The 26,989-nt window shown below is 41.8% G+C and overlaps 1 protein-coding gene across 7 annotated transcripts in view; it reads right to left on the reverse strand.

Moving 5' to 3' along the window:
• RHOBTB1 (Rho related BTB domain containing 1) overlaps nucleotides 1–26,989 on the reverse strand; it is a 50,295-nt gene that overhangs the window by 11,356 nt on the left and 11,950 nt on the right. For 3 of the 7 annotated variants that reach the window (XM_063406096.1, XM_063406097.1, XM_063406098.1), the window contains exons 3-4: nucleotides 10,020–10,221; nucleotides 9,578–9,681 (exon numbers count right to left, since the gene is read on the reverse strand). The exons of 2 other annotated variants lie outside the window; for them this stretch is intronic. In XM_063406096.1, coding sequence (XP_063262166.1) covers nucleotides 9,578–9,681; nucleotides 10,020–10,211 — 296 coding nt within the window. In that variant the 5' untranslated portion in view covers nucleotides 10,212–10,221. Of the gene's footprint in view, nucleotides 1–9,577; nucleotides 9,682–10,019; nucleotides 10,405–21,237; nucleotides 21,438–26,989 lie in introns of those variants that run through there. 2 more of the 7 variants (XM_063406100.1, XM_063406099.1) reach the window with 2 other exon arrangements.

The raw sequence follows: 26,989 nt of genomic DNA on the forward strand, positions 1-26,989 counted from the left end.
GCCACACAGGCAGACAGAACACTTCTGAACCTGTCATGGAGAAATACCTTTACTGCACTGTTTGAAGTACTGAGGTGGTCGCCTTTGCAATGTGCTTTGCACAGCAATTCTCCAATGTCTTTAATAAATAACCTGTTAGAAGGGCAAACTACTGCAGAATGACCACTTCTACAATATCAGCAAAAATAAACATTACAGCAAAAATAAGGTCAGTAAACTGCAGAATAGGACAGCGGCTTAAATTAGAGTAAGCATGACAATATATGCAGGCTTTTAAAGGTTTCTAAGAAAACAGAAACTACTTCACTAAATATACTTGCTATATAAATTCAAAGTATGAGGATTAAGGCTGACAGTTCATCCACTGAATCACCACCTAACTCTTGTCAGAGCTGGCATCCAAAGGTAGAGAAATGATTGAATGCTTGTCTCAGGGCATACCTAACTACAGGCAATTTCATTATTTATAAGCAAACAGTTCTCAAGCTCTTGGGTCTCTTATGGGGAAAAAAAATAGAAAAGAAGAAAAAAAAGTTGAATTTAAACTCTTGAGAAAAATTGAGGAGAAGGGATATTTTGAGGAGACAACTTATTGCTAAAGAAATGTCAGCAGGATAAGCTCAGCAATACCATCTCCATCTCAGTTCTATTATTCTTTAATTTAGCACCAGTGTGTTGTATCTGCAGTTTGTGTCATGTACACAGCATCAGCAGCAGTGAATCTTAACATTCACCTTTTAAATAATGAAATACCTCCTCAGTAGTGCTGCTTTCTACATTTCACTGAGGGCATGGATATATCCAGCTATTTCTAAAGATAGCTGCACACAATACAGAGACTGCTGTGAGCATCAATTTAATGCAAGGGAAATGCTCCTGCTCCAAATTTCTCCCTTATATAAACTGCAACACATCTGTCATATCTAGGAACAAGGCTTTTTCAAACTGGAAAGTTCTCTAGTAAATAGTGAAGGGCTAAGCAGCCAATACAATGGTCTGCGGGATAGCTGAGGTGAACATGCTTTAAACTAAACTTGCTCTATTCAAGGTCAGGTAAGAGTAAAACCTAAACCCCAGCAGACATTTGTTCAGCTCCCAGAAGGAGAAATCAATGTATAGCTAAGATACAAAAAACTCTGTGTTACATGTGTTCTAACAGGGTCAATTGTTGTTTAATTCCAGGCCACCACAACTGCTGGAGTGGCAAGTGTTGGCTGCCTGGCTGCTCCTAACTGCAGCTAAGCACCTTAGAGAGACGCCTATCCAGCATCCTTCAGAAATTAATACCTAAGCCCAGTAGTCAGTCACGAGGATCCAACCCTCGTGGCTTTAGAAGCCACAAGACACACACCACATCTCCCAGGAAAGGGAACTACCCCAGCAGTGTCCACAGGCAGGACACACCAGTCCCCCGGGTACCCGATGCTGGGCTGGGCACAGCTCTGCTGCTCTCTGGAGGGAGCCGGGGTGAGTGGTGTCCCTGGGCAGGCAGGCCCAGAGGACCTGGCTCTGCACAGCCCTGCAGGCTGGCTCTGCACAGCCCTGCGTGTGTCACAGCCCTGCAGGCTGGCTCTGCACAGCCCTGCGTGTGTCACAGCCCTGCAGGCTGGCTCTGCACAGCCCTGCGTGTGTCACAGCCCTGCAGGCTGGCTCTGCACAGCCCTGCGTGTGTCACAGCCCTGCAGCCTGGCTCTGCACAGCCCTGTGTGTGTCACAGCCCTGCAGGCTGGCTCTGCACAGTCCTGCAGGCTGGCTCTGCACAGCCCTGCGTGTGTCACAGCCCTGCAGGCTGGCTCTGCACAGCCCTGCGTGTGTCACAGCCCTGCAGGCTGGCTCTGCACAGCCCTGTGTGTGTCACAGCCCTGCAGCCTGGCTCTGCACAGCCCCGTGTGTGTCACAGCCCTGTGTGTGTCACAGCCCTGCAGGCTGGCTCTGCACAGCCCTGCGTGTGTCACAGCCCTGCGTGTGTCACAGCCCTGCAGGCTGGCTCTGCACAGCCCTGCGTGTGTCACAGCCCTGCGTGTGTCACAGCCCTGCAGGCTGGCTCTGCACAGCCCTGCGTGTGTCACAGCCCTGCATGTGTCACAGCCCTGCAGGCTGGCTCTGCACAGCCCTGCGTGTGTCACAGCCCTGCAGGCTGGCTCTGCACAGCCCTGCGTGTGTCACAGCCCTGCAGGCTGGCTCTGCACAGCCCCGTGTGTGTCACAGCCCTGCAGCCTGGCTCTGCACAGCCCTGTGTGTGTCACAGCCCTTGCCAAGGGAGGATCATGTTTGTGCCACCGTGGCTCTTGAGCAACTCCTCACCTCTGACCTTTGCTGGGCAGCCGTAAAGCTGAGCTCAGCAAAGCTGGGCTCTTTTTCCAAAACTCACTGCACTGCACTAACAGGACATTCCCACCTTACTGCCTTCCACATGAAAAGAATAACAGAGTAAAGACATAAAAAATGGGATTTGCAAATTATTTATCCTGTGTTAGGACCCGGACTTCCCCATGAAACAAAGAATCCTGAGAGTTCTGCAGTGGGCAGAGAGAAATTCATGGTTCTGGGCCATAAACAGGATGGATGGGAAATCATCCTGTAGGGGCAGAGTTCACACGCTGAACCAGCACCACAGCTGCTCTGCTAGCTCACAAAATACAGCCACTCTATCATAATAAATTAAGTTTTCATTCAAGTCATAAGCACAATTTGCACTCAGTACAAACTGGAGACAGAAATGTATGAGGAAGATTAACCATCTACGTAGAACTGTGAGCATTTGAGGAAACATGTCCTGTGGAAACTTTAACTAAAGTACCTACGATTCCTATTAATGTCAAAGGCACATTTACAACTTTCTAACACTACAGTATGAAGTTTGATTTGACATTTGTTCATAAAAAGCAGACCCTGTGAGGTTAAAATAATGCATTAATATTTCCTAAACATTAAACATTTACCAATATTATTTTAATATTCTGAGGGAATGTAAAAGGGTATGATTTTTAAAAAAATGCCTATTTTATTGCCATTTTTGTGCAGTTACTTTTTGTGTTGGTTACCTAGAGAACGAGAAAGAAAACAGAAGCAAACCTGATTTGTCCTTGCTCTCTGCAGCAAAATATTTACAAATACAAGCTGCACTGTTTTGATAATAATGATTAAAATATCTGATTTTGCAGAAGCTTGTAAGAACTACTCTTATGGTACAAATGGCTGTCCAGCAATAATGCTAAAAAGAATGGCAAAGTTGTGTGGAACTATGCAACAAGAGAAAATTAAAGAATAAAATAATTTAAAGGACTGCTTACAGTCTTGGAATTTGGTTTATTTTGTTGGTGAGTATGTGAAGTAAATTCACATATAAGTAGACTCAGGGAACCCCTCTTTGGAATCATGAATATACATTCACCATAAAATACCAGTATGTGCCTTCTTCCCTTTCCTGAAGCAGAGATCTTGGTTACTGCATTTCTAATAAAGGAATAAGAATTCTATGATAAATGGAATCCTAGACACAGTTAATTGATGCTGTAAGACTGGAATATTCTGGGTATCACATGCCAAGTCAGGGTTTATATAAGACATAAAGCCTGAGATCAATGGAGAAGGATGAAAGAAAATGCTGGAGCAAGTGGAGGCACAGGGCCCTCTGGAACATGTCTGATCAACTCAGGGCAAACACCAAAATACACAACAGGGGCTTGTAAGACATATCAGCTGACTGCTGCCTCCAGACAACAATCAGAACACACAAAAAAATGAGAGATAAATGCACAAAGCAATGGAGAAACCAGAAATGCAAGGAAAGGCAGGCATTCCAATCTTACTTTTGGTTAATGTAAAGAGGCAGCTTACAGATGAGAATTGCATGCTTACTCTTCACAGAGAATCAACTAACTTTCACCTGAAAAAGACACTGAAAAAAAATGAATGAAAGATGAAATGAATCATTTCTTTACTCCTGGCAACATCACCTAAAAATACCCCAGGAAGCAATGGTCAATCAGAAAAACATACCGAGTTAAAAAAGGTAAGAAGAAATTTAGTTAAAATGTCAGCTGAAGCAGCATGTTTAGAAGAAAAAAAATATTTCCAGGTAGCAGAGGGATGTTAGGATGGAACAGGAAAAAAATTAGAAGGAAAGTCCAAAGTTAGATCCCAAAATCCACTAAAAGCATAATTCCTTAAAAGTACTGCTGAAGCCAAGGAGGGAAAAATCCAGAGAAGATGAAAAAATGATAGGTTTTGGTTTGCATCCAGTGTGGGAGTGGCTTCTGAAGTCAGAGAAGACTTGGGTACTGGACATTAGGAGATGCATCTCTTTCTCTGTGGAAAAAATACGGACTTTTATATTTTTTGCTTTCTTTGGGCTATCACCAAAAGCAGCCTCCTTCTCTTTTTAAAATTTAAATTAAACTATCAAGAAGTGTTAACCGGCAAGTTGATGTCACAAAGTCATTTTAAAACAGTCATAACTGGTTGTGCAGAGTGTTTCCCATAGTCTGACATGTTTCAGGAAACCCAGAGTAAGATCCTGAGACCCTTGGAGTGGACAATGGCACAAGAAATCCACCTAGCACCTATTCACAAAGATATAATTCACTAAGATCAAGATTTTGACAGAAAGTAGCTTCCCACACTTATCACTTCCAAAAGACTTTGATGTTGCCTTGCAGCCTTACAGTGGAGAGCCCAAATGCTCCCTTTCCACCCAGTCCCCGACTTAGGAAAGCAAGGCAAAATGTGAAATGATGTAATACCACAAATAACAACTGCCACACACTTTTTTACTCCTTACAGAAGACTTAAAGTGTTGGAGGTGTCCTTCTATTATAGATAAATTACATATATATCAAGTTGAGCCTCAGGTCCACCAACAGCCGTTTGGCACACACCTTTCTAAAGAAGGAAGGATTCCTAACAGAAATTCCACAGCAACTTCTTTCTACTCACAGTGTGGAATCACGGTGGGATGCAGAGGAGAAAAGCAGATCTGCATTAATTTCAGTGGCATAAGTATATAAAAGATTTACTTCCCCATCAGCTGAATGCAAAAGCCTCATATGTTCATGCAGGTAACAAAAGAAGAAAAACAACAGTGCATACACACAGCATATCAGAATAAAGTTACTGGAGAAAGCTGTCTCTGTGAATCTCTCTGCTTATTCCAGTTTTTCTTGGGCCTAAGTCAAACTCAAAAGAGAAAAAAATCATAACAAATGTATGTATATGTTGTAAAAATGGTTTTTCACAGTTCTTCGTGATCCCATGATGAAGAACCTGAATAGCTTATAACCCACTGTAAAGTAGAAGAGGAGGCTCACAAATTTGGGTAGCTGAAGATGATTCGAAGATACTGCCTATTGCTTTTTGTGCCAGAAAACACAACAAAAGGAAGCAGCTGAGCTGACAGACATCTGAAGGTAACTGGATTCCCCATCAGCTGAGCCTTTGCAAGCAAAGCAAGAGACTGTTCTGTGTCTGTTAAGTACCTCTGCTCTAGAGACACATTTCTGAGGATCCCTTCCAAGCCAGGACAGTACTGGCTTGTGAGGCACAGGGAATGTGTGAGCTTTCATTCCCAAGGCACTTCTGAAACCTCAGAGCTTCTCTGAAGACAGGAGGGGAGCTGCTGGCCCAGCCTCAGTTTGGGCACCAGCTGCTCCACGACAGAGGGCACTGATCTAACCAAAGGCAGACCAAGCAACTCTGTGAAGCCACAAACCTCACCCTAACCTCACTGAATCTGATGAATGCAAATTCCATTTTACATCAAAGCTACTTCAGTTTCGTTCTTACAGAAATAGCAGCATCATTGTCCCTTGAGGGAAAAAAATCAGGAAGAGATTGGTGGAAGTCTTCAGATATCAGATAAACCCTGTTCTCATGGACTCCTTTCAGCAGCATTCAGAAGGTATACTGGAAGGGATTCAATTACACTGAAGTAACTGGGGAAGGGAATTGTAATCACACAGAAGTCGTCAAATGCATACATACAATACCCACAAGGCTTACAAAATCCATTCACAACAGAAGAAATGCTCTGAACGTATTTTAAGAGGCCCTATCAGCAGTCTAACAGCAAGACTCATTCACATTTGTAAATCACGAGAAAAAAAGCTGTTTTCTGTCCATGCTGTATGAACAGATTTTGTTTGGTCTACAGCTCATATTTAAGCTGCAAGTAAATAAGTCATCCTGGCTGAATTAGCTGACAACCCCCATTCACAGGATTGAGAATAAATATTTGATTGGGACTGAATTAACTCTTTACAGGTTTGTGCTTATGTTTACACATACTAGAGCTGCATGTTAAAAACCCCAGGATATGAAGGCTATTTATCAAATTAGCCAAACATGTTTACCTGGGAAAAAAAAACAAAAAAAAGGATGCAAAAAGAGAGAAAAAGAACTTCAGCCAGCTTCTAGAATTAGTTGGAACATGATGATATGTTGACACTTTCATTCAAAGCCAGATTGGACAGAAGGATGGAAGATAGTGAATCCTGACAAGTTGAAATGTAAATTAAGATGTTTTGTCTTTGCCTCCCAGAGAAAACTGCTACAGAATATCAACTTGGGCTTTAAATGAAGTTCACACCTCATCTGCACGCTTAGAGAATACAATAGCACCAAGACTAGATTGTTATTAAACAAAGAGGTGCCTGGGAGCTGGAAATCAATACACTAAATCATAACCAAGGCATTATCATTTTACAGCATTTTGGGATGCTGGTGCACCAGATGAAACCCTATGGGAGATTATTAGAAAATGGCTGTTTGGCATCACATACTGCGTAAGCTGAACTGAACAGGATATTTCCAAAATTAAAGCACACACTTTAGTCTAAGGCAGGGGGGGGAATGTCATTCTGTAAAACTGCAGCAAATATTTCCACAAGTCTCTGCAGCCACATCCCCCTCACTCCCTTAAGCTGTCAGGAACTGTTTCCCAAAGCTCCCAGAGGAGTGTGATTATTAAACTAAACACCACAGAGCAGAATGCAAGCTGATCTCACTCTCCATACTCCCATTAAGGGATGGCAGAGAAACATTAACTATTCCATCCCCAGTGGCATTTAAATGTTTCTGTCACTCTGTCACACAAAAATAGTGGAAAACAGATTACTTTTCTCATTCTGTTTTCATGTTTCTATCAGTGAAAAATAAACTTAAGAAGGATTTATCTGTGCTACAAGTCCTACTAACTGTGCACCCTGTCATCTATAGCATAATCTATTTATGTAACATTTTCTAAAACTGTATGGAGCAAACTTTTCCAGTGAGCAGCAGGCGAGTTAATGACTTGCTGGTTCTTGTTACACCAGGTTTAGGACAATTAGAGGTCTTGGCTGAATGTTTGCTGGAGTAAGCCTTCCCCTGCATAACGTGCAGATGCACAGGATTTTTTTAAGAGAACCAAAGGATTATATTATTATGTGATCCTTCAGACAATCAAAACACGGGGCACTTGCAGGTGTAACCTTGAGCAGTTTGGCATAAAATAGGCCTTTCAGTGTATTGCAAGATTTGTCATAGCTGGCTAGACTGCAGCTCAATGTGCAGAGGTGATTTAAAATAAATTCCTGTAAATATGAACACTAAGCATTGAAAAACTCTTTTTAAATTGCCAAGCCAGATAAAATAGTAAACAGTCTGCTTTAAATGCAACATTAACATTTTTAAAACAACCAAGTGCCTAAGCAGTGCTTACAATCACAACATGTTAAAACTGAAATTCTATTAATAAAGTATTTCTTTAGAGTTTCCAGTTACTTTCTTCATTTACAGACTTGCAGAAAAACCACTAACAGGAGAGCAGGCTTCCAGAACAGCCTTTTAAAGCTAATTAGGATACAGCAAACCTCGTTCTACACAAGTTCAGTTCTGCTAACATCACAAATGAATCGCCGTGTTCATATGCTTAATCCTCGAGATCTCAAGTTATTCACGTCCTCCTTGGCGTTTGCAGGATTAGAATCTAAGCATGTTGTTTCCTCCCTCTCCCGTCCTGTCAGTAAACGTGGGATCAGGGTTCAGAACATGCCTGATTCTGCTCTCCTAATCTCCAGTAATCTTCTCAGTGACACAGTATCTGTTGCAGAATATCGGGAGGCCACATCAAAGCGGAACAGTGAGTGGAAACATGAAGTTACATCCAAATTTATAAGTGCAGGCTGCACATGCTGCCAAAAGGTAAAACAGCATCTATGGACATCTTCCAGTAGCACTTAAATATTAAGGTAAACAGTACCTTAAAGTCCATAACTTCTCTCACAAAGCTTATTTACAAACAGGTACAGGTTGTGCAGCCCAGACGTGTTGCCACTTTAGCTCCTGCCAGAAAATTCCAGGTAATTCAAGACTCTGAAAACTCAACTTCCACAGTGCTGTACACAAAGGAGGGTTTGTAAAAACACACGGAGTTCTACAGCCTGAAAATTTAATGGGTGGATTCAACCAGCAGAACCCTCTACAGCATTTCTAAGGGGTAGAGAATAGAAAAGACCATCCTCCTTCAAAGTCACTTGTGTCATCACGCAGAACAGAGAGAAGAAAAACAGCAAGACAGTACATTTTGGCCACATGCAATAGAAAGCTGGGGCTGACACTCTACAAAGGCCATTCCCAGCTGGAAAAAAAAAATGTGTCTGTCTGTGAAGGTCTGACCAGCTGCAGGGACTGAAGCAGATATGAAAAGGTTATGAAAAAGTTCAACGAGGTGAAAAAATGTGTGAGGACTGAGACCTCTCAAATGTGAGTAATGAAAATATATGTCTAAAACCCACCTTCAGCTCAGTATTTGCCTAATAGAGCTGCTCTGCTGTCTGTACTGCCACAAGGTCAGATCTAATTAAACAAACCAGAGAGACTATCACTGGCTTCAGTCCTTGTTGAAACTATGCTGAACTTTTACATACGTATATATATATACACACATATATAATACATGCTGGAAAAATCTAGATCAAATTGATTTAAATATATATTTATTATGTATGTATTTTTTGGAATTTCCAAAAATTCCAGTTTTTTGATTGATTCACTAGCAGATATTTTATATTTATAGAAGAAAAACCTCAGCTTTAATTAAGCAAATATGGAAGACCTCATCTTTCATGAATCTGGCTCTTCTCTCAAGAGGTTAGCTGCCCTCTAATTCAACATCACAGGTTTTAATAAAATAAATATTTCATTGAGTGAGAGTGATATTTCCCAACATCTCTCCTTGTTTGTTGCTTGTTAGGCAATTATATCAAACTCTGCTTATACAGGTCGAGAATGCTCATGTTCAATTTTGAGAAACTACAATCTTATTTTGGAGACTGTTCTTTAAAATTCAAAATAGGACAACAGTTGTTGACAGAGCTTAGCAGGCTGTTCAAGGAAATGTAGCGTAGTAAAACTATGCTGCTTTTTAAATATTTATATCTTTTTAATCCTTGCAGCAGATAATCCTCTTTGCAGTGGGCAGGAACATCAATACTCGTGATTGTTAAGTCCTTGCTTTTCAAAATTCAGATTTGCAATTTATTTCTACTCTAAAGTTTGAACGCAAGTATTTGTTAAAATTTTGCTTGGATCAGTTTACCTTCCATAAGCAAATCGCCTGTCTTTGTGGTGGTCCCCAAAAGTATCCCACAGCCTGAGGGAAACACTCACTTCATCCACAACATCTCTTGAGCGTTCAAGGACCTGGAACAGAACACACAGAACATCCTCTTTCCCTCCATCAAACAATTACTTTTCTAATCCACCCCATCAAAAGGTCCAAAACATACTAGGTCAAGGGTCTAGCTCATGCAGTTTTTGCCAAATGGTGTATCTTATAAAACAGGCAGAATATTTATCTCCCTAAAAATAGGTTTGAGAAATTATTTTAGAACGAGAGGTGTGTTTGGCTGCAGTAGAGGTCACTCATAAAATACCTGTGAGCTCATTGCTGCATCCTGGCAGGGCAAGGCTTGCCAACAAACAGCAGCAGCAGCTCCCAGCATGTGCTGCACCCTTTGCACACTGCGGTCAGCCCTTACCTCCTGGCAGACGCGGTACTGATCGATGGCCCACACGGTCGGGACGTGCGTGGCCAGCAGCTGGTACTGAGTCAAGGTTGTGTTGCAGGCTCTGGCACAGATCAGACGAGTCTTGCCCACTGCGTTATCTCCAACCACCACACACTTGATCGTTTCAACGTTGGGTCTTTCGTAGTCCATGTCAATGTCCATTCATCAAAAACTGGAACAAGACAGTTAAACTTGTTTTCTACTTCTGTGTGAAAGCTTTGCTGTCTAGAATCAGAGCCTTTCACTTCCACTTCTTGAGAGATGCCTGGAGACATCAAACTCTTAAGGAAAAGTGTGTAGTAAACTGTCCCAAAGTGAGCCAGCCAGTCCTTTAAATACTGCTCGGTCATGCAAATACACAACTATTTGGACCACAGCAGCTTTATGCTGCTCACATGCTATTTTCACTTTGGTTTCTGTAAACACAAGCCTGTTTGCAGAAGACAGATCTTGGTGAAACAAAGACAGCTAGCATAAACTTACCTTTTCCTAATACTTTTTATGCCAGGAGGAAAGAAAGCCTGGGTATCGGTGGGTTTAACCTGCAGGATACCAGTATAAACCTGCCTTCTGCAATCCTGCCCATTCAGGATTTGATTTAGGGCTGTCCAGACAATATTGCTAACAGCAAGTCACACAGATGGCTTTAGCACACAATAAAACTCTCTTGTAAGATGACTCCAGAGACTGTTTGCTACAAAACCATGATTCCCATTATATCCTGCAAGTATCACACACTCTTATTTGTCCAAGGAGAAGTTTGTACAGATCATGGACTAAAATGAAACAAAAGAGCCAAGCAGGAACTTGCAAATATACTTATCTATACCTAGAAATTCTTTTTGACATGAATTGCAAAGTGAAGAGAAGAAGTTTTTTGAAGATACTGTCCTCATGGAAAGTTATTATTGAAACTATTTCCTTAAATATTCTATGACAATATATTGAACAAATGCCTGGATACAAAGACAAGCTGGAAAAAATGGATATTTGAAAAACTAAAACCAACTCATGCATGTTTACTACAGTCTGTCATTTTCATATGTGGGATCACAGTTTAATATATCTGAATTTGGTTTTCTAATGTCTAGCAGTCTGCTGAGCAATCTGGTCTCTGCCAGGGAATTGTAATCAGGGAGGGAGAAAAGGGAAAATGCAAGTCACAAACCTTTTCAGGAAGGCTTGCCTGATAATTATTTCAGCAAGGAACCTACAGCAATTTAATTGACAAAATACAGGTCATCATCTGGAGTGATGGTGTCCTCTTTTCAGAGGAGAAAGCACTACAGATAAAGAAATCCAATGATTCGTTTTAGCATCTTTTTTAATATTCACATCTCATTCACACTTAAATATAGGCTATATATTAGCTGTCAGGCTGTTTAAAATAACAGATTCAAGCTATTTTGGTGTCCATTTTTCACTGTCAGAGGCACTATGTTCTGACTTAAGAAAAAAACGTGTTTAGTAACTATTAGTCAAACACTGATTTTAACTGTATTCTTTTTCATTATTTAAGCTGATGTACACCAAGAAATAAAAGTCTTTGTCAGAACTCAAGGTCACCCATTTGGATAAAATTTTGACTATGGGCTGTGTGCTAATAACTATAATGTCTATGGCACATTAGTAATCTTTATTTACGTGTGGAGGGAGGAGTCAGGGACAACACAGACAAGGTGCAAGAGTGATTTTCGCCACTGCTGTGTCACACTGATGTTTCCACAGCCACTGAACACTTCTGGTAATGCTGCAGCACAGACCAGCACGTGGGAATACATTTTGCAGTTATCCTACCAGAGACTGAAACGTGGGCCCAGACACTTTGCATCCTGGCACAAGTGCATGGTTGCACAAGCAGAGCTCTGCAATCTGCCAGAGGCAGAGCAAAGAACAGGGCTTTGAACACACACACACACAGAGGATGGAGCACACGTGAACCCTCACGGCCTCGTGATACCGACCTGCTGTGTCGGCACGGGGGCTTGAACTGATAAGAACACAGAGCTATTAAGACGCAGCCTTTATCCCTTCACCTGGCCTGTAACCTGCATCCTGAGAGGCTGCTGGTCTCGAGGTAAAGCACTCCAGAGGCTTCCAGATCCCTGTCTGCCCTCCAGCCCCAGCTGCCTGCGGGATGTAAGCTCCCATGAGGCCGATACCTGGCACGGCCATGGGCTCTGTACCCTCTCTGTGATTCCAAACACAAGAAGAGAACCAAGAGCCAACTCCTTGCTCCTCCTCAGCATCCATGGGAAGGATACAGTCATGATATAAATAAAAGCACAAAAACAATACTTGTTTTTTTCTCCATGCTACAGAGAATATAGCATGTTCATACACCACGGCCTCATAGGCAGGGCCCCAAATGAGTAGCAAAACCCCAAGAGCTTTCCGCACGTGATCCTAAAGTTTCAAGTCTGAGAATAAACAGTAACCCCCTTGACATATTATGTGGTATTAAATCACTTCATATTTTATTCATGCGTGGACTAGACATCACAGATGGAATGTGGAAATGTTTACAAGGCTAGAAAGCAAAATGACGGAGCATGGCTAGCCAGTGTGTCTGCTTGGTTTTAAACTACCAAGCAGAGATGCCAAATCAATTTTATTTCCAACCCAATATTCCATTAAAATGCTGTTACACAGATTTGCTGTGGTATTATATAACAGTTTGATTTTTAAAATTCTTCCAAAGTTCTTAAATGGTAGTTCTGCAAAAATGTGCTTCAATCAGTCACAAAATATGTATTAAGTACAGAGTCTGGAAACTTAAAAAATTTCCAAGATGATAACAAGCCAGTTTAAAATTAACAGGCAAATATGAATAAAAGTAAATAGATAAATCAATGCAACTATCTGAGAATCCAAGAAAAGGAACACATGAAAAAAATTCACAGATTACTGGGATTTTAATTTTCCAATGTACTTAATAACTTAATTAAAGCAAAGTTATCACAGGACTCAGACACAGCATGCCTGAATGCCCTGCTGTAGATCAATGACAATCTAATGAAGATATTTTTAGCATGACTCAATACTGCACAGGACAGAGATTAAAATAAACTGGCAATAAAAACAAAAGTAGAGCTCTGTGGCAATGTTAAGGAAAGTTCTTAAATACTCTTCAGTATCCATAATGTGTTAAACATGCAGCTAATTTTAATATTGTTCCCTAGTTTTCAGGAAGAGATTAAAGCAGAAATAGCTCCTGAAAAGACTGACAGACAGAAGCCCAGACAGATATTTAGACACCCCAAGTAAAACCAGATGCTAACAACAAATTACAGTACAAACAATTAGCAAAACAAGTTGATTAAATGCTTACAAATGTAGCCAGATGCCTTCTGGCTACTGGAATGATTACAGCCAGGAATACATATAAGATCTAAAAAAATACAGCCACAGTTAGTTTTTTTAAGGTAGTCTCTAGGTTAAGCTGGTGCTAAACCTATTATATAATCACACTGATTAAAAATGCTGAACATGTGTTTACAAAACTAGTATTAAAATAAAAACAGCAATACAACAACCAGATTTGAGCTCTGAAAGCCTGGTAATATCTGGGAAGACCAACTGGAACTGAAACTGAACTGGTTAGACAAGAACAAAGCAGCATATATAGAGATTAAAAAAGGCATAACATTCCAAGATCAACGGAAAACTTGCTAAAACCAACCTACAACCAGCAATAGTTTAGTTTACCAGCAAAACAAAGCAGGGTAAAACTGTGAGGAAAGTTACTGGAAGTGCACCCAGTGCCAGAAAGGGCACTGACAAAAAAGCCAGAGAAAGACAGAAAGGCCATCAAATGAGGGGCAGCAAGGAACCTACCAGGGAAAAGGTCAGATCAGAAATCACTGTTTCCAAAAGAAAGGAGCACAAAATTCAGCTGCTTAATCCAGTTCTAAAGGAAGATGAGCAGATGGATGGAAATGGAAAAAGATACCCGTAAGAATAACACAGGATCTCAAAAATCTCTTAGGATGTTCTATTTTTACATTGTCACCTGTGATTGTTTGCAGATGAAGAGAAGACACAGGCAGCCAAAAAAGCAGGAGATGTGAGCAGACTCAAGAGCTAACATAAAGCCATTTAATTCATTCACTTGATTAGCAGTTAAGAAATATTCCAAATAAAGCTGATTTATTTCCAAAGAAATATAAGGCTACTGTTTTGAACCACAGCTTGCAGATGGTTATGGTTGCCAATTTCTTTTTCTGTTGCTTCACCTCAGATTGCTGTGGGGTGCTTGGTTTTTCATTTATTTTTTCCTCATTGCTAAATGAGTTGTTATTATAACCATTATAAAACAGTTGTGGTTGCCATAGCATGCAAGTTGGTCAGCCTCAATAATGAAACAGTCCCTTTCCAGAGAAATTCTCCCAAAGACCTGTAGATGAAGCACATCCCTTGATTATCGAGTCCATTGGTACACAGGTTAAACACAACAGACACACACAATCCCTCCAACTCTCTTTATTAGTGTAGGTGTATTAATATACAATAGATAACCAGATCATAAGCATGAACTTGTTTTAAAAATGCAGTCTAATATATATAAAGCTATGACTGCATTTTTCTCTGCTAGAAACAAGGTGGATGAAGATTCAAACCCAATAGTGAGTTGCCCATGGAGGATCAGGAATCCACTCCTGTGGATCTCTAAATGCCCACTCTGTTTAAAATCCTCACCTAGCATATACAAAACATAACCAAGGTTTTTTTCAAAACCAGTAGCTTATTATTAACCATTTTCTCTTCAGCACAAATAAATCACGAACACCACAAACAAATCACTAAGAGTGTCTACATTAATCAGTGATTACGGGGTGATCCTGCAGGCATTTACTTCTTAGCTCTGCACTTACAGGACTCCTCAAAGCAAGCATTTTACTTAGCTCTTGTGCTAAGAGCAAACTCTGCACATGACAGTTCAGAACGACAGCATGTAAGAACCTTGCCTGCTCAGTGGAGTTTTTCTTCAAGCTATTCCATGGGAAACAAAAATAAAATTAATAATTTCAACCTGTGTCAAGTAATCTGACCAAACATGCAAACCAGGAATTCCTTCAAATAAGGGGGTGCCAACTACAATTGTCACAATTTTACTAAAGAAATCTAATGGAAAGAGACACCAAAGTCTAACATAACTTAATATGAATGGTGAGCATGGGAATTATCTGAAAAACTCAAGCCACCAGTAAGGCAATAAGATCATCAACAATTACCCCAAACACACACTTTCCTGAAACCATCTGAAAGTGCATTCATAGCTACTCCATATTGCAGTCTATTCTGGAGATGTGTTTTTTAGTACAGTTTTGGAGTGACTCCTTCAGAGAGCCATGAGGCAATAACATGTCAAAAAGAATATAAAAGAATTTACAAGACTATGCGACACTCTTGCCTCCATCCTCAAGTTGCAAAATTACTGCTTGCAACCATGGAAACTGGAAAAGGAGATACAAAATGCCAAGTTCTTCAGGCACTGAAATCACTACCTTGCCGTGCAGAATCCCAAGGCACCAGCACGCTGGCAGGGACCAGCGAGCACATGAGCCAGAATAAGCGTGTGAAATGTTCCTTCTCAATATATAACCCACCATGTGTTGTTTCAGAATCTTTAGTGGAATAACACAGATATGCCAGGGGACAAAGCAGGGGGAACTTAGTGTTCACTGGGCAAGAGCATAGACTTCACAGACAGCTCTGATTTGGGGAAAGCTTAAGGGCCAAAAGGCTGTTTTATGGTTTGGCTCAATTTAATCAATGAATTTAGGGCCCCACCAAGTATATTTGTGAAGCTAATCACAACATGGGATCAAGCAACACATAAACTACCAGCTGCTGAAAGACTATCACAAAACAATTATTACAAGGTATACACTAATATTAATATTTTATTAAATCATAGGAGGCCTGGTTTCAAAAGGAAAACTATTCCAGCATCAAAGAACTCGCTTTGGGCGCCAAAGGGTGGTAAGACTCAAGGTGGGATCAGATCACTCAGTCACCAGGGGACAAAGGTGGGCATGAGCCATAGCAGGCTGGATTCTTGTCAAGGATGGAGCAGCATTACCCTAGTGCTATTATTTAATGTTCTGGCAGTTTACATGGAAAGACTGAGGAGACTACCTCAGAAGGAAGAAATTCAACATTAATTCTAGAATTTATCACCTACTTGCCCTACCTGGTCCATTGGCAGAAGAAAGCAACAGGTACACCAATGACTGGGGAAGGAGAAAAATCCTTATATTCTAAAGCTGACCTGACTGCAAATGTGAGACCCTGAGCTCTCCCATGGGTAGAAAGAGAAGAGCAGCTTACAGAAATGTTTTACTGCACAAGGTGATAAATGAGACAGTCCTGGCTGTTGCTGCCCACAAGAGTGAGGTCAACAGAAACACCTTTATCTTCCACAAGGGCAGAACTTGGTTCTACCCTTTTTCTTCTGTCCTGGGATAGCTTAGGGCCAGCATCAACAAAGAAATAAATCCCTCAGAATGCTGCTAAAATTCGATACAGTTGGAGAAGTTAAACACTGAGGCTGTCATCAAGACAGACTCCACTTGGCTTGCCCGAACCAGCTTCTTTCAAGTCAGCTTTTGATTAATAAGCATCAGATTCATTTCTGGATGCTATCTCTTACTTTTTAAAGACAGAAGTTCTCGGAAGCTTCCATTCAGCTGTCATAATCCCCACTCTATCCCTCAAGTTTTAAAGGGAGTGAAAAATTGATCATGGCTTCACACAGAAATGAAAGGAGCAGCCCCTAATGATGGTGCAGAGTTGAAGACAGAACAGATGTGTCTAAATTTGCTAGAAAATTTCTCAGTCAAATGATCACCACAGCCCTCACTGAAATTGTAGAGATAGGGAATAACAATTCCTGGTTTGCAGTATCAGATGCTTGTCTCTGCTCTTTCTCTGCCTGCACGACTCCAAACTTGTTTGTTTCTGTTAATTATTAAGATCCTTCATCAAGCCCAACCTACGCCTGTGATGACACAAAACCTTTTGATCAGTAAGAATGAGCATTTCCTCAGATGCTCAAAAATCAGAGATACTAGTAAAACACAAATTCTTCCCACATAACAATGTGTAAAACAGACTGTCCTCTGCTGAGGGCAGACAGCTCAATAGCTGAGAATGAAAACATTCAGTTTTAGGTACAGTAACAGATTCTCCTGAACCTTGTCAAAAAAAAATGCAGCTCACTAGGACCTGTTTTTGTGTTATACATGCTCAGTCTATCAGACCAAATAGAGACTCAACTGTAGAGTTCAGCATTAGACTTGAGCTATGTCAATTCTCTGGCAAGTTCTGGAAGTCCTGAAGGGCAGAAATCAACAAGCTGATTACACTGAGCAGCTTACATATTATTCTGACCTGTGACATACCTTGGGATATCCTTTGTGAGGAGATCATCGCCCTAGAAATTAATCCACATGGCAGGTGAAGGACATTTAACCATTTCAGAAACCTCACATGTGGCAATCTGGGATGAGAGTTTTTTACAGAGCCTGCAGCACTGCCACTCCTCCCTTCACCAATTTTCCAGAGCCTACCCCAAGAACAAGCCACTACACAAGGCAGTCCCTTGTGCCTCCTTTTGCTTCTTTCCTGGTGTGGAAAACAGTGCCCACAGTGGACCTACCCCTGGAAAGGGGGAAACATCCCTACAGCTGGTACATGATTTAAGGCTGCCACTTTAGCTTTGCCTACACATTTTGTGAGGATTCCAGATATACCTGGCTAGAACTGAGACTATTCATTCCACTCACCAGAGATAATCATAGCAGACACAAGGGACTAGGCAGTGACCAAGATCTGGCATTGCTGTGGGTCATAATCTGTCACATCACCACAAATCGAAATTAACTGTGGCTGACATGAATAAAAGTGGCTGAGAACCAAGTACCGAAGAATGGACAATACCCATTGATGGTGATAACCATCACTAAACAGCTGGCACTTTTTAAAGCAGCCACCCATAAAATGCACAAAGTCCTCAGATCAGCCCTCCTTCTGCAACAGAAAATTATGCTGCAGGAGCTGAATAAGGGTGCACCAGTAATAGCATGTTAATTCAGCTCAAGAATACATTTTTGAAGCAAATATTCCATGGTTTGGTTCACATCAGGTGCAGCCTGAGTGCATGAACTGAATTCTGAAGGGGACAGTGTGCCACCCACCTGTGATAAGCATTCAGTCCATGGGACCAGATTAAAATCAGTCTGAAGTAACACCCTTTGTTCCTGAGCTGTGTGCAGTGTGGACAATGGGCCCTCAGCACCAATTTTTTCATTCCCGGGTCCCCTGCTACTGCATGACATGAACCATCACTGCAGACAGAGCATCAGGTGCTCTAATTCCTGCTTTGGTATTTGGATCAACATAACTGGGGCAAAGCTGCAGCTTAGTGACTTCCCATGCTCAAGAGCATCCGGGATAACATGTAAAACTCACAGCTTAAAGGAAGATGGGTCCCTGGAAAAGTCTGACTCAACACCGCCAGGTTTCATGGTAATAAACTCCATGAAATGCCTGATTTTACTCTTACGTAATTAAGATGCTTGTGCAGTATTAAACTACTGATGCTGTAGTAGAGGTTGTTAATGCATAAAACAGGTGTTGACACTCTGTGCTGTTCCTAAGCAGTGTTGCCAACAGTACTGAAAGAATAACAATAACCACCAAAGAAGGCATTCTCACAACTTTCCTGCATTTCTGTAGGGAAAATATTTATCAAGCTTCACTAAAGCTACAAAGAAAGAATATTCCAGAGACATTGGTGACTTTCTAGCACAGAGAGCTGTTGAATTCACTTTCTGTACTTGTTGTTCTCTTTCCAAAAGATAGAATCAGGCTCTTGCTTCTTGAACTTTATGTGACGTTTCTTACGCATTCTCTTCTTTGTTAATCAGTGATCTAAGAAAGACATTAATATTAGATTTTATTCATTCCCAGACATTATTAGCACTACCAAAGGAGACTGAGACCTCATAATGACAGCAGGAAAAACCCACCCAAGGACCTAACACTGACTGGAACACTTCAGGATGGCAGATTTCAAGTAAATGCTATTTTCAGATCATGGGTCAAGTTCTGCACTTGTGTCTCAAATGCAAATCCACCAACATTGAGGGAACAGTGCAGGAGGCACACAGATGTGGGGTTTACTTGTAATGTCTAGTGCCACACAGAGACCCATTTGCAAAGAAAAAAGCAATTTAAAATGAAGAAAGAAAATGCTATCTTGTGTCTCATGTCAGACAGAAAGGAGAGGAAAACAGAAAAGTAGGATAGGGTTGGATGGGAGGCAAAGGGAATCCATATTTTTATTTCATGACCTGTCTGCAATGCCAACGAGCCCCAGCTATGACCACACGCACTGCAGGTGCACCAGTTATAGCTCATGTACCACTCACTCACTCCTTCAGCAGAAAGTTTAGAGCTCTTTTACAGAAACCCAGTCAGAGATCCAAGGATACAATCACCCAGTCTCTGACCTCTCTGCAAGTCTGCTGTATGCAGCAAGGGCGCCTGAGCTCCTCCTTTTCCTCCTTCCCAAGCACATACTTTGCTCTACAATGTTTGTATACTTTCCTGGTGGAACGGAAGGGAGTAAGGGAGGAGCATGTCAAACACCTGTTGCTCCTTTGCTTCTCCTCCTTCAAGGCTTCTCTGTCCTTTCGTCCCCTTCAGCACAGAGTAACATCTGGATACAGGACTTAAGCATTTTTCCAGCAAATAAAATGTATTAACAAAGAATCAAACATCAGGATTTACTGGTCAAGTGATCAGCTCCTCCTCTCAGCCTAATGCTTCACAGTATTTATGAAGCTTGGAGTTTTAAAAGGGCAGGAGTTTTAGAAAGCTTCCCAGAGCTAAAACTGATGTTTATTTCCTCTTGGATAAACATACTTCTGTGTATCTGAGCCTGTCCCAGATCTTATGCTCCTTAAGTATTATATCACTTAGATAAAGAACCCAAGCACAAATACTGAACTCACTTTTTTTTTCTTCTGTTAGTAGTGTGTAGATACATCATATATCTGAGAGAATCAGGTGTGCAAATGCAACATGCATGGAAAGAAATCATAACCTAATAGAAGAGGACCTCAAAAAAATACTGAAAAGAAATGAAGCCATTCCATTTCCATGAAGTGTGACTCCTGATCCTGAAATATACCCTGTACTGAAATATTGCTACTTAGATTGAGCAGTCATGACAACTCTTCAGTGTAACCCTAACAATGGTGGGTTTTTCCCACTTGCGTTATTTTTGCCTAGAAAGACCAGCAGCTAAAGGACCCCCTTAAGCACACTGGAAAAGCTAATTTCCACCTCAGCTTCTATTACAGCTCAAGCTGAACATTTGGCTTCAAGTCAGCTGTGTGTCCTGAAATAGTACACAAACTGAAGATGAACAAAGTCATTGAGACTATTCTGGCATCACTTCCTTGCTCTTGCTGTGACCATATGCAGAGCCTCAAGGGCTTTCTTTATTATTATCATTTTAAAACAAGTATATTGTTCCCTTCAGAGTAGTGTCTTGACCAAGAGATGGCAACTTCTCTACCTAGTCTGCCTTGGTATGTCCAGTGACTGATTTCTCTTTGCTCTAGATGTCAGATGCCACAATACCCACTAAAGATTGACTAAACAAATTAAAAGTCTACTACTGTTTGTCTCTACAGCCCCTTTCTATGGCTCACAAATAGGTCCCGACATAGACACCTGATAATCTGTGCCACAAGACCCCCCGAAAGCCTCCGGCTGTTGTCAGAGCAACTCACAGCAGACTCCACAGACACTGCAGGGGGAAGGAAGGGGAGGGGGGAAAAGAGGGGGAAAGACATCGTTCGGGTTTTTACTAAATGACACTCAGAGGTACCAAGCGCCAGGAGGTTTGTGCTTCCCGTACACATCACGCCCCTCTATTTTTGCCTTGCACCTCGTGGCCTCGCTGGAAAGGAAGCCAGAGAGATCTGCTTCAAGGACTCAGCCCTCTCTGTCCCCGGAGGAGCGGAGGATGCCACCACCTCCTGCTCTCTCCCGACGAGGTGGGAGAGCACCTGCGGGCACACGGGACGCGCGGAGCGCCGCCACCAGCCCGCCCCGGCCCCGCACACCGGCAGCCCGGAGCACGATCGCGCCCGGGCGACGCGGGACCTACCCGGGAGGGCGGGATGCCCGGCGGCCGGGGTGCGCGCAGCGGGGCTGGCCCCGGGCCCGCGGCACCGGAGGGGGTGGCGGCCCCCGCCCCCGTCCCGCTGCTCCTCACGGTGGCGGGGCAGCGCCCGGAGCCGGCGCGGCTCGGCAGGGAGGCGGCATCGCCGCCGGCGCCGCTCCGCCCGCCCGGCCCCGCCGCGGGGTCCCGGCCCGGCCCGGCCCGCCCTGCGGCGCTGGCTCGGGCGGCGGCAGCCGTGACGCGCCAGCCCCGCGGTCTAATTTTAGCGCGGCGATTGGATTTCATTCATGAAACCGCGGCCGCGCGTAAAGGGGCGGAGGATGGAGCCGCTCCCGCATGCCCGCCCGGCGGAGTGACCCACGGCCCGCGGCCGGGATCGCCGGGGCGCATCCTGCCCCTGCCCCGCGGCCGGGATCGCCGGGACGCGTCCTGCCCTCCCGGGTATGGCCAACTGCCATGGCCTCGCACGGTAAAAGCTCGGACACGAAACAACTCGAAAACAAAGCAACACCTCCCATCCGCAATCTTTATACGTGTACACTGTAAATATTGTTAACACATACACGGTGCAAAGGTCCTGAAAGCCTCCCTGGATGATGCCCGGAGGTGGGCATGAGATTTCGTTCTGCAGGCGCTGCTGGCATCTTTTGAAATCACTTCTCTCTATCCTCACTCATGTTTGAAGCCTTCATGTAAAACACACACATCATAATTAAACCACAACCTCCCTTTCTCTTACAGAGACAATCTAGACTTGGTGTTTTCAAAGCAGTGAAAGCAGCTCAAGGCCCTGTGTGTCACAATCCAGACCTGGCTCCCTGCTAAAACAGCAGTCTCTGGCTCTTCATTTACCACTCGACATCAACAAAACTGTCACTAACCACTAAGGGGCATGGGCACAATCCCTGCAGCTAAGGACAGTTTTTGACATAGCTGTAATTATTTAAAAAGTAGCCACTATTCAAAAAATATTCTCTTACAGCAACATTGCACAGTCTATTCAGACAATAATTTTTTGGAAAACATCATGAAGTTGCTTAAAACCCCAGTTACAAGAACAGTTATCTGTACCAATAAAGGTTAACAATATCCAAATGCATTTGGTTATAGTCAATTACTTGCATTTTTCAAATACCCAGAAGCCAAACTTACATTAACCAGGTCAGACTGCAACAATTTTCAGTTGAGTACATCTATGTCAGGACAAATTACAGTTTGCAATTTCATATCAAAGGAGGCTATTAGGGGCAGAAGAACAACGTGCATCATGGCAAATATTAAGTGTTCCTCTCCTAGCTTTGCACAGTTTGGATGGACAAGACAAATGCATCAGATAAAATAACTCTCACTCAGACATCTACTTACAAGCAAAGAAATACCAAGTTGATAATGCAGGCAACACAGAGTAAAAAAGAAAAGTCAACAGATTTAAAATGGACAGTATAATTACCTTCTGTTTTTTAAGTTTCAAATTCTATGGGAATTTTTCTTCTCCACAAATGAGAGCTAAATTTTTCATTCTGTGCAAGAACAACAACCCCATGTATTCACTTGTTTCTCAGACACACAGTTTTTAGGAAAACAAAAGACCTCATGTTTATCCCACTCAATTCAGGAGGCTGAGCAAAGCAGCGTTATACAAAAGGTATTCTTTTCCCTAAACTGTTTCAGTATGGCAATTTTTAATTCCTTATTGGACTTTTTTTCTACAGTCTAAATGACCACTTTCTAAAGAGAAATCAGAGCTAGAACCCATGTCTCTATTAAAAATAGAGACTAGCACTGCTGCAAACAGTGAGTGTCAATGTGAGAACAGGTAAGTTGGTATCACATGAGAGAAAACTGATCCAAAGCAACCACACTTTCCATGATACTGACTCAAGAAGTGTTGGACTGAAATTCAAAAAAAAATTCCAAACCAGTAAAAACCCCACAAACCTTTAGATCTAATTCCCCGCTCTTTACAGAGCTTTGCTACAGAAAAAAGGGAAGAGGACAGGAAGAAAGTGCTATTTTTAGTGCACAATAGTAAATTTAACAGAATACAGCAATGACAAAGATTAGTCAGGTAGTTAAAATCAGAAAAAGAGAAAGAGGGCGTCGCTTTTGATGGGGATAAAGAAAAGGTCTCAAGTTTCTCTCCTGTTTCCTATTTCATCAAAGGGTGATAAAGGCTTTCTGCTGCTGTGGAAATAGGTACATGCTACTATTTTTATTTCCATTTTAATGACCATCTACAGCAATTTTTACCATTCAGTGCTTTCCCACTACAAATGTAAAACTTCTTACGTAATTCAGATTGCAGCTTTTCCAGCAAAGCATAAAATAAAACCCCAGGACAATCAGAAGTTCTCTGTTCTCTGATACATAATCCTGTATGGAAGTATATTTACATTTTCCCAAACTTTTTAAACAAACAGTTGAGTTTTGACCATAAACTTGAATGACACATTGAGAAGTGGTTGGAATGCATCTCTAATAGGGTGTAGAGCAACTGACAGTTTCTAGGCTTTAGTACAAGAAAGCACAGTAATAAACCACAAGTATTCCCACTGACTTTGCATAAACATTAAAAATCCACAAATGGTAAAGTTTTACTCATTTGGATGTTTAAGTATTCCAGGTAGCCAGCTTGGATTTTTCATTTTCATTTGTTTTTTTTTTTTTTTCCAGGGAGGAATAACAGCTAGAGGGAAAGGAAGAAGGGGATAAGCTCTGTCTTTGCAAGCAATCCTAAAGGACATGGCATTGGACCATGGTAGCATTTAACTACAGTCTGCTTTTGCCAAGTCAATACAGCTTTCCAAAACATGTTTATGGGCTGCCAAGCGAGCTCTGTCACTGCAGCTCAGTTATGTGCTTTAAACACTATCTCACTACTGAGAGAACAACTGGATAAAAAAAAGACTAAAATAATAATTAAAAATGCATTCAATCCCATGGAGAATTCTACTTAGAATTATCTTAGTTTTGCTAAATTATAAAATGCATTTGAAAGCACAAATATAAACTCACATCCCCATATGCTCCAATGTATTATTTTTTACTCTGGGGCTAAACTAACCTTTTGGTTTCGAGACTATATTTCTCAGATGATTAAAAAAACATCAGGAGAGAGCATCAGTTGTGCATTGACTGTAACTGAGTTTACAAATAACCTTTCTACTCCTGGGCCTTGAGAGTCAGTTTAATTCCAGAGGCTGCTCCAACATGCAGTGTTAGCAGAACTCCTTAAGGAACTTTCTACCAGTTCAGAAACGCTGAAGCTCAGTGCCCTCAGGCCCTTCCATCCTCTGCACTTCTGAGACACCAGAGAAAGGCTCAGGAGGAGACAGGTTGAAAAAATACCAGTCAAGGATAACAGGAAGCGCAGGAAGAAGGGACTACAAGCACTTGGTTTAGCTTCTTTGACAAACTCTTCTGTAAGGGGAGCCCACGCCTCTTACCATCCCATCATAATCTAACTCTGCTGCATCTGCAGAGGACTGATGGTCTAAGCATGGTAACTCTGGGGTTTAGATTCTACATCTGGGTCTCCATCCCACACCCAAGGGCTATGTGGAAGCAAGAGGCTCCCTGTGTTCTCTGTGTTAGAGGTCTAGGTAAGGTCTGCTTAAAAATAAAAATTAAGAATGTAGTGACATGGCTCTTCACTCCCTCTGAGGACTTACTCAAGCTTTTCATTCAGGACAACTGAGATTATTTCCCTTCTGTTTTAGGTAGTAACACCCAAGCACAAATGCAGTTTCCTATGACAAGCTACACCAACTACACTCAGCATGGACAGTTACAGAACTGAGCTTGTTCACTGAATGAGGGCAGGTCTGACATTGCAGAGACTGACTGGGACTGTCCAAACCCCAAACCAATGAGCATAGGAGATCCTAGAGTTTCTCCCTCTTCCTTATCCTTGAATGCAGGGACCTTTCATACTAGAAGACTGTAGGAGCATGTTTAGATTTAAAAAAAAAGTTAGTGGAAATAATTTAAATGCACAAGGAATTAAGTAAAACAAAATAGATTAAATTGTCCTGTATGGGCTCCACATTGCATATGACAACTTCACAGAGCCAAAAGGTGCTCTCTACAGTCCATGAAATTTGCTTTCAACAATACAAAGTGAACATGAGTGAACGTTGCGCAACCAAAATAAGGAAACGTGGTACGTCAGTCATGGACATCACCATCCATCCATTGTATGTGGTAGATGTAGTCTCAGCCAACTGGAAGCATGTGAATTAAAATATCAGAATTACCCAGCTCCTATCATTGAAGTCTACTTCTCCCCCACAATTAGGCTTAGAGACTGTAATGATGTGGGTAGGTCAACATAATTCCTAACTACTTTTGTAATGGATTAGGATATATTTCATTAGATTTTATCCATAAAAATGTAAAGAGAAAAATGCCTTGAATAAAATTATGTAAGAAAATATTCTATACACAGTGAAATAAAATTCAACTCATTTCCTGTCAATACAATTTTTGTATTAAAAGGTTTGCATTCAGGGCTGCAATGTACCCTTGCCAAATGCTCATGCATTCCTAATTAGCTTTCTTTTCAAAACTATTGTGCATTGTACCCAGCCTGTTCTTCTCTTTGGTTAGCATCTGACGTAAGGTGTCTCTATTTAGTGACATCAGCATCTACTCTCAGCCAGCTATGCAAATTGATTAGGCCAGTTGCATCCCTTTTCCTACAATCCCACATTTGTCCTGATTCTCAAGAGATGGAGACATGTATGATACACAATGATACCTTCACTGTGTTCATTAGACACCAACATAGACCACTGTGCATTTATTTGTTAGGGTTTTTTCAGTTTTTCATTGAATCCTAAATATAGTGCAAGACCATAATTGCTTAAGAAGCCTGCAGTGCACCAGATTTTATTAGAGCATTCTGTGAATGATATATAGCACCAGTAGTTTGCCTTATGAATTATATTTCCCCATTCTTTTTCTCTAGAAAAGGGAAATATAGGCATACATTTTGAACAGCTGACTAAACAGGAAAGAAACCATCTACAGAAGGAAAATGCCAATACTTACAATTTGGAATAAAAATTAAGTAGCTACATTTTTTTCAGAGGGTTGTATTTTGAAAATGCTTTAGTTTTTCAGACAAATTATGTGAAGGGTATTGGCTTTTGCATTTCCCTGCTTTCATATTTAATCTTGTTAATTACAAGACCCTTTACTGATTTCCTCCATGTCACTCCAAAACAGAGTATCAATTTAGGTGGGCAGAGTCCTCCAGAGGTCATCTAGTCCAACCTCCTTCTCAACGCACAGCTAACTTCAAAGCTTGATCTGGTTAAAGACAGTCAGTCCAGAATCTCCAATCCACATGTTCCATTGCTTAGCCACTCACTATGAAACTGGTTTTCTTTTACAACCAGTGAGAATTTTTTTCTTTAAACTCGCCTTGCTGCTACTTGCGACTGCCGCCTTTTGTCCTTTTGTTGCGCAACTGTGAGATCTGGTTTCCCCATAACCTCTGGTGAGTACCTGAGGCAGTAATTAGATGCCCTCTTGACCTTCTCTTCTCCAGGCCACATAAGCAGCTCCCTCAGTGTCTCTGTGCATATCTCATGTTTCAGTTTCCCCACAGTATTAGCGGCCCTTGGTTGCTCTGTCTTCAGTTGGTCAATCTCTCCTCAGAACCTCCAAGCCTGAAACTGAGCACAGCTTCTCAGGAGCCACCTCACAAGGGAATAACCCTGCCCTTGCCCTC

This window comes from Prinia subflava, chromosome 9 (assembly GCF_021018805.1).
Source record: "Prinia subflava isolate CZ2003 ecotype Zambia chromosome 9, Cam_Psub_1.2, whole genome shotgun sequence".
NCBI classification, from domain to species: domain Eukaryota; kingdom Metazoa; phylum Chordata; class Aves; order Passeriformes; family Cisticolidae; genus Prinia; species Prinia subflava.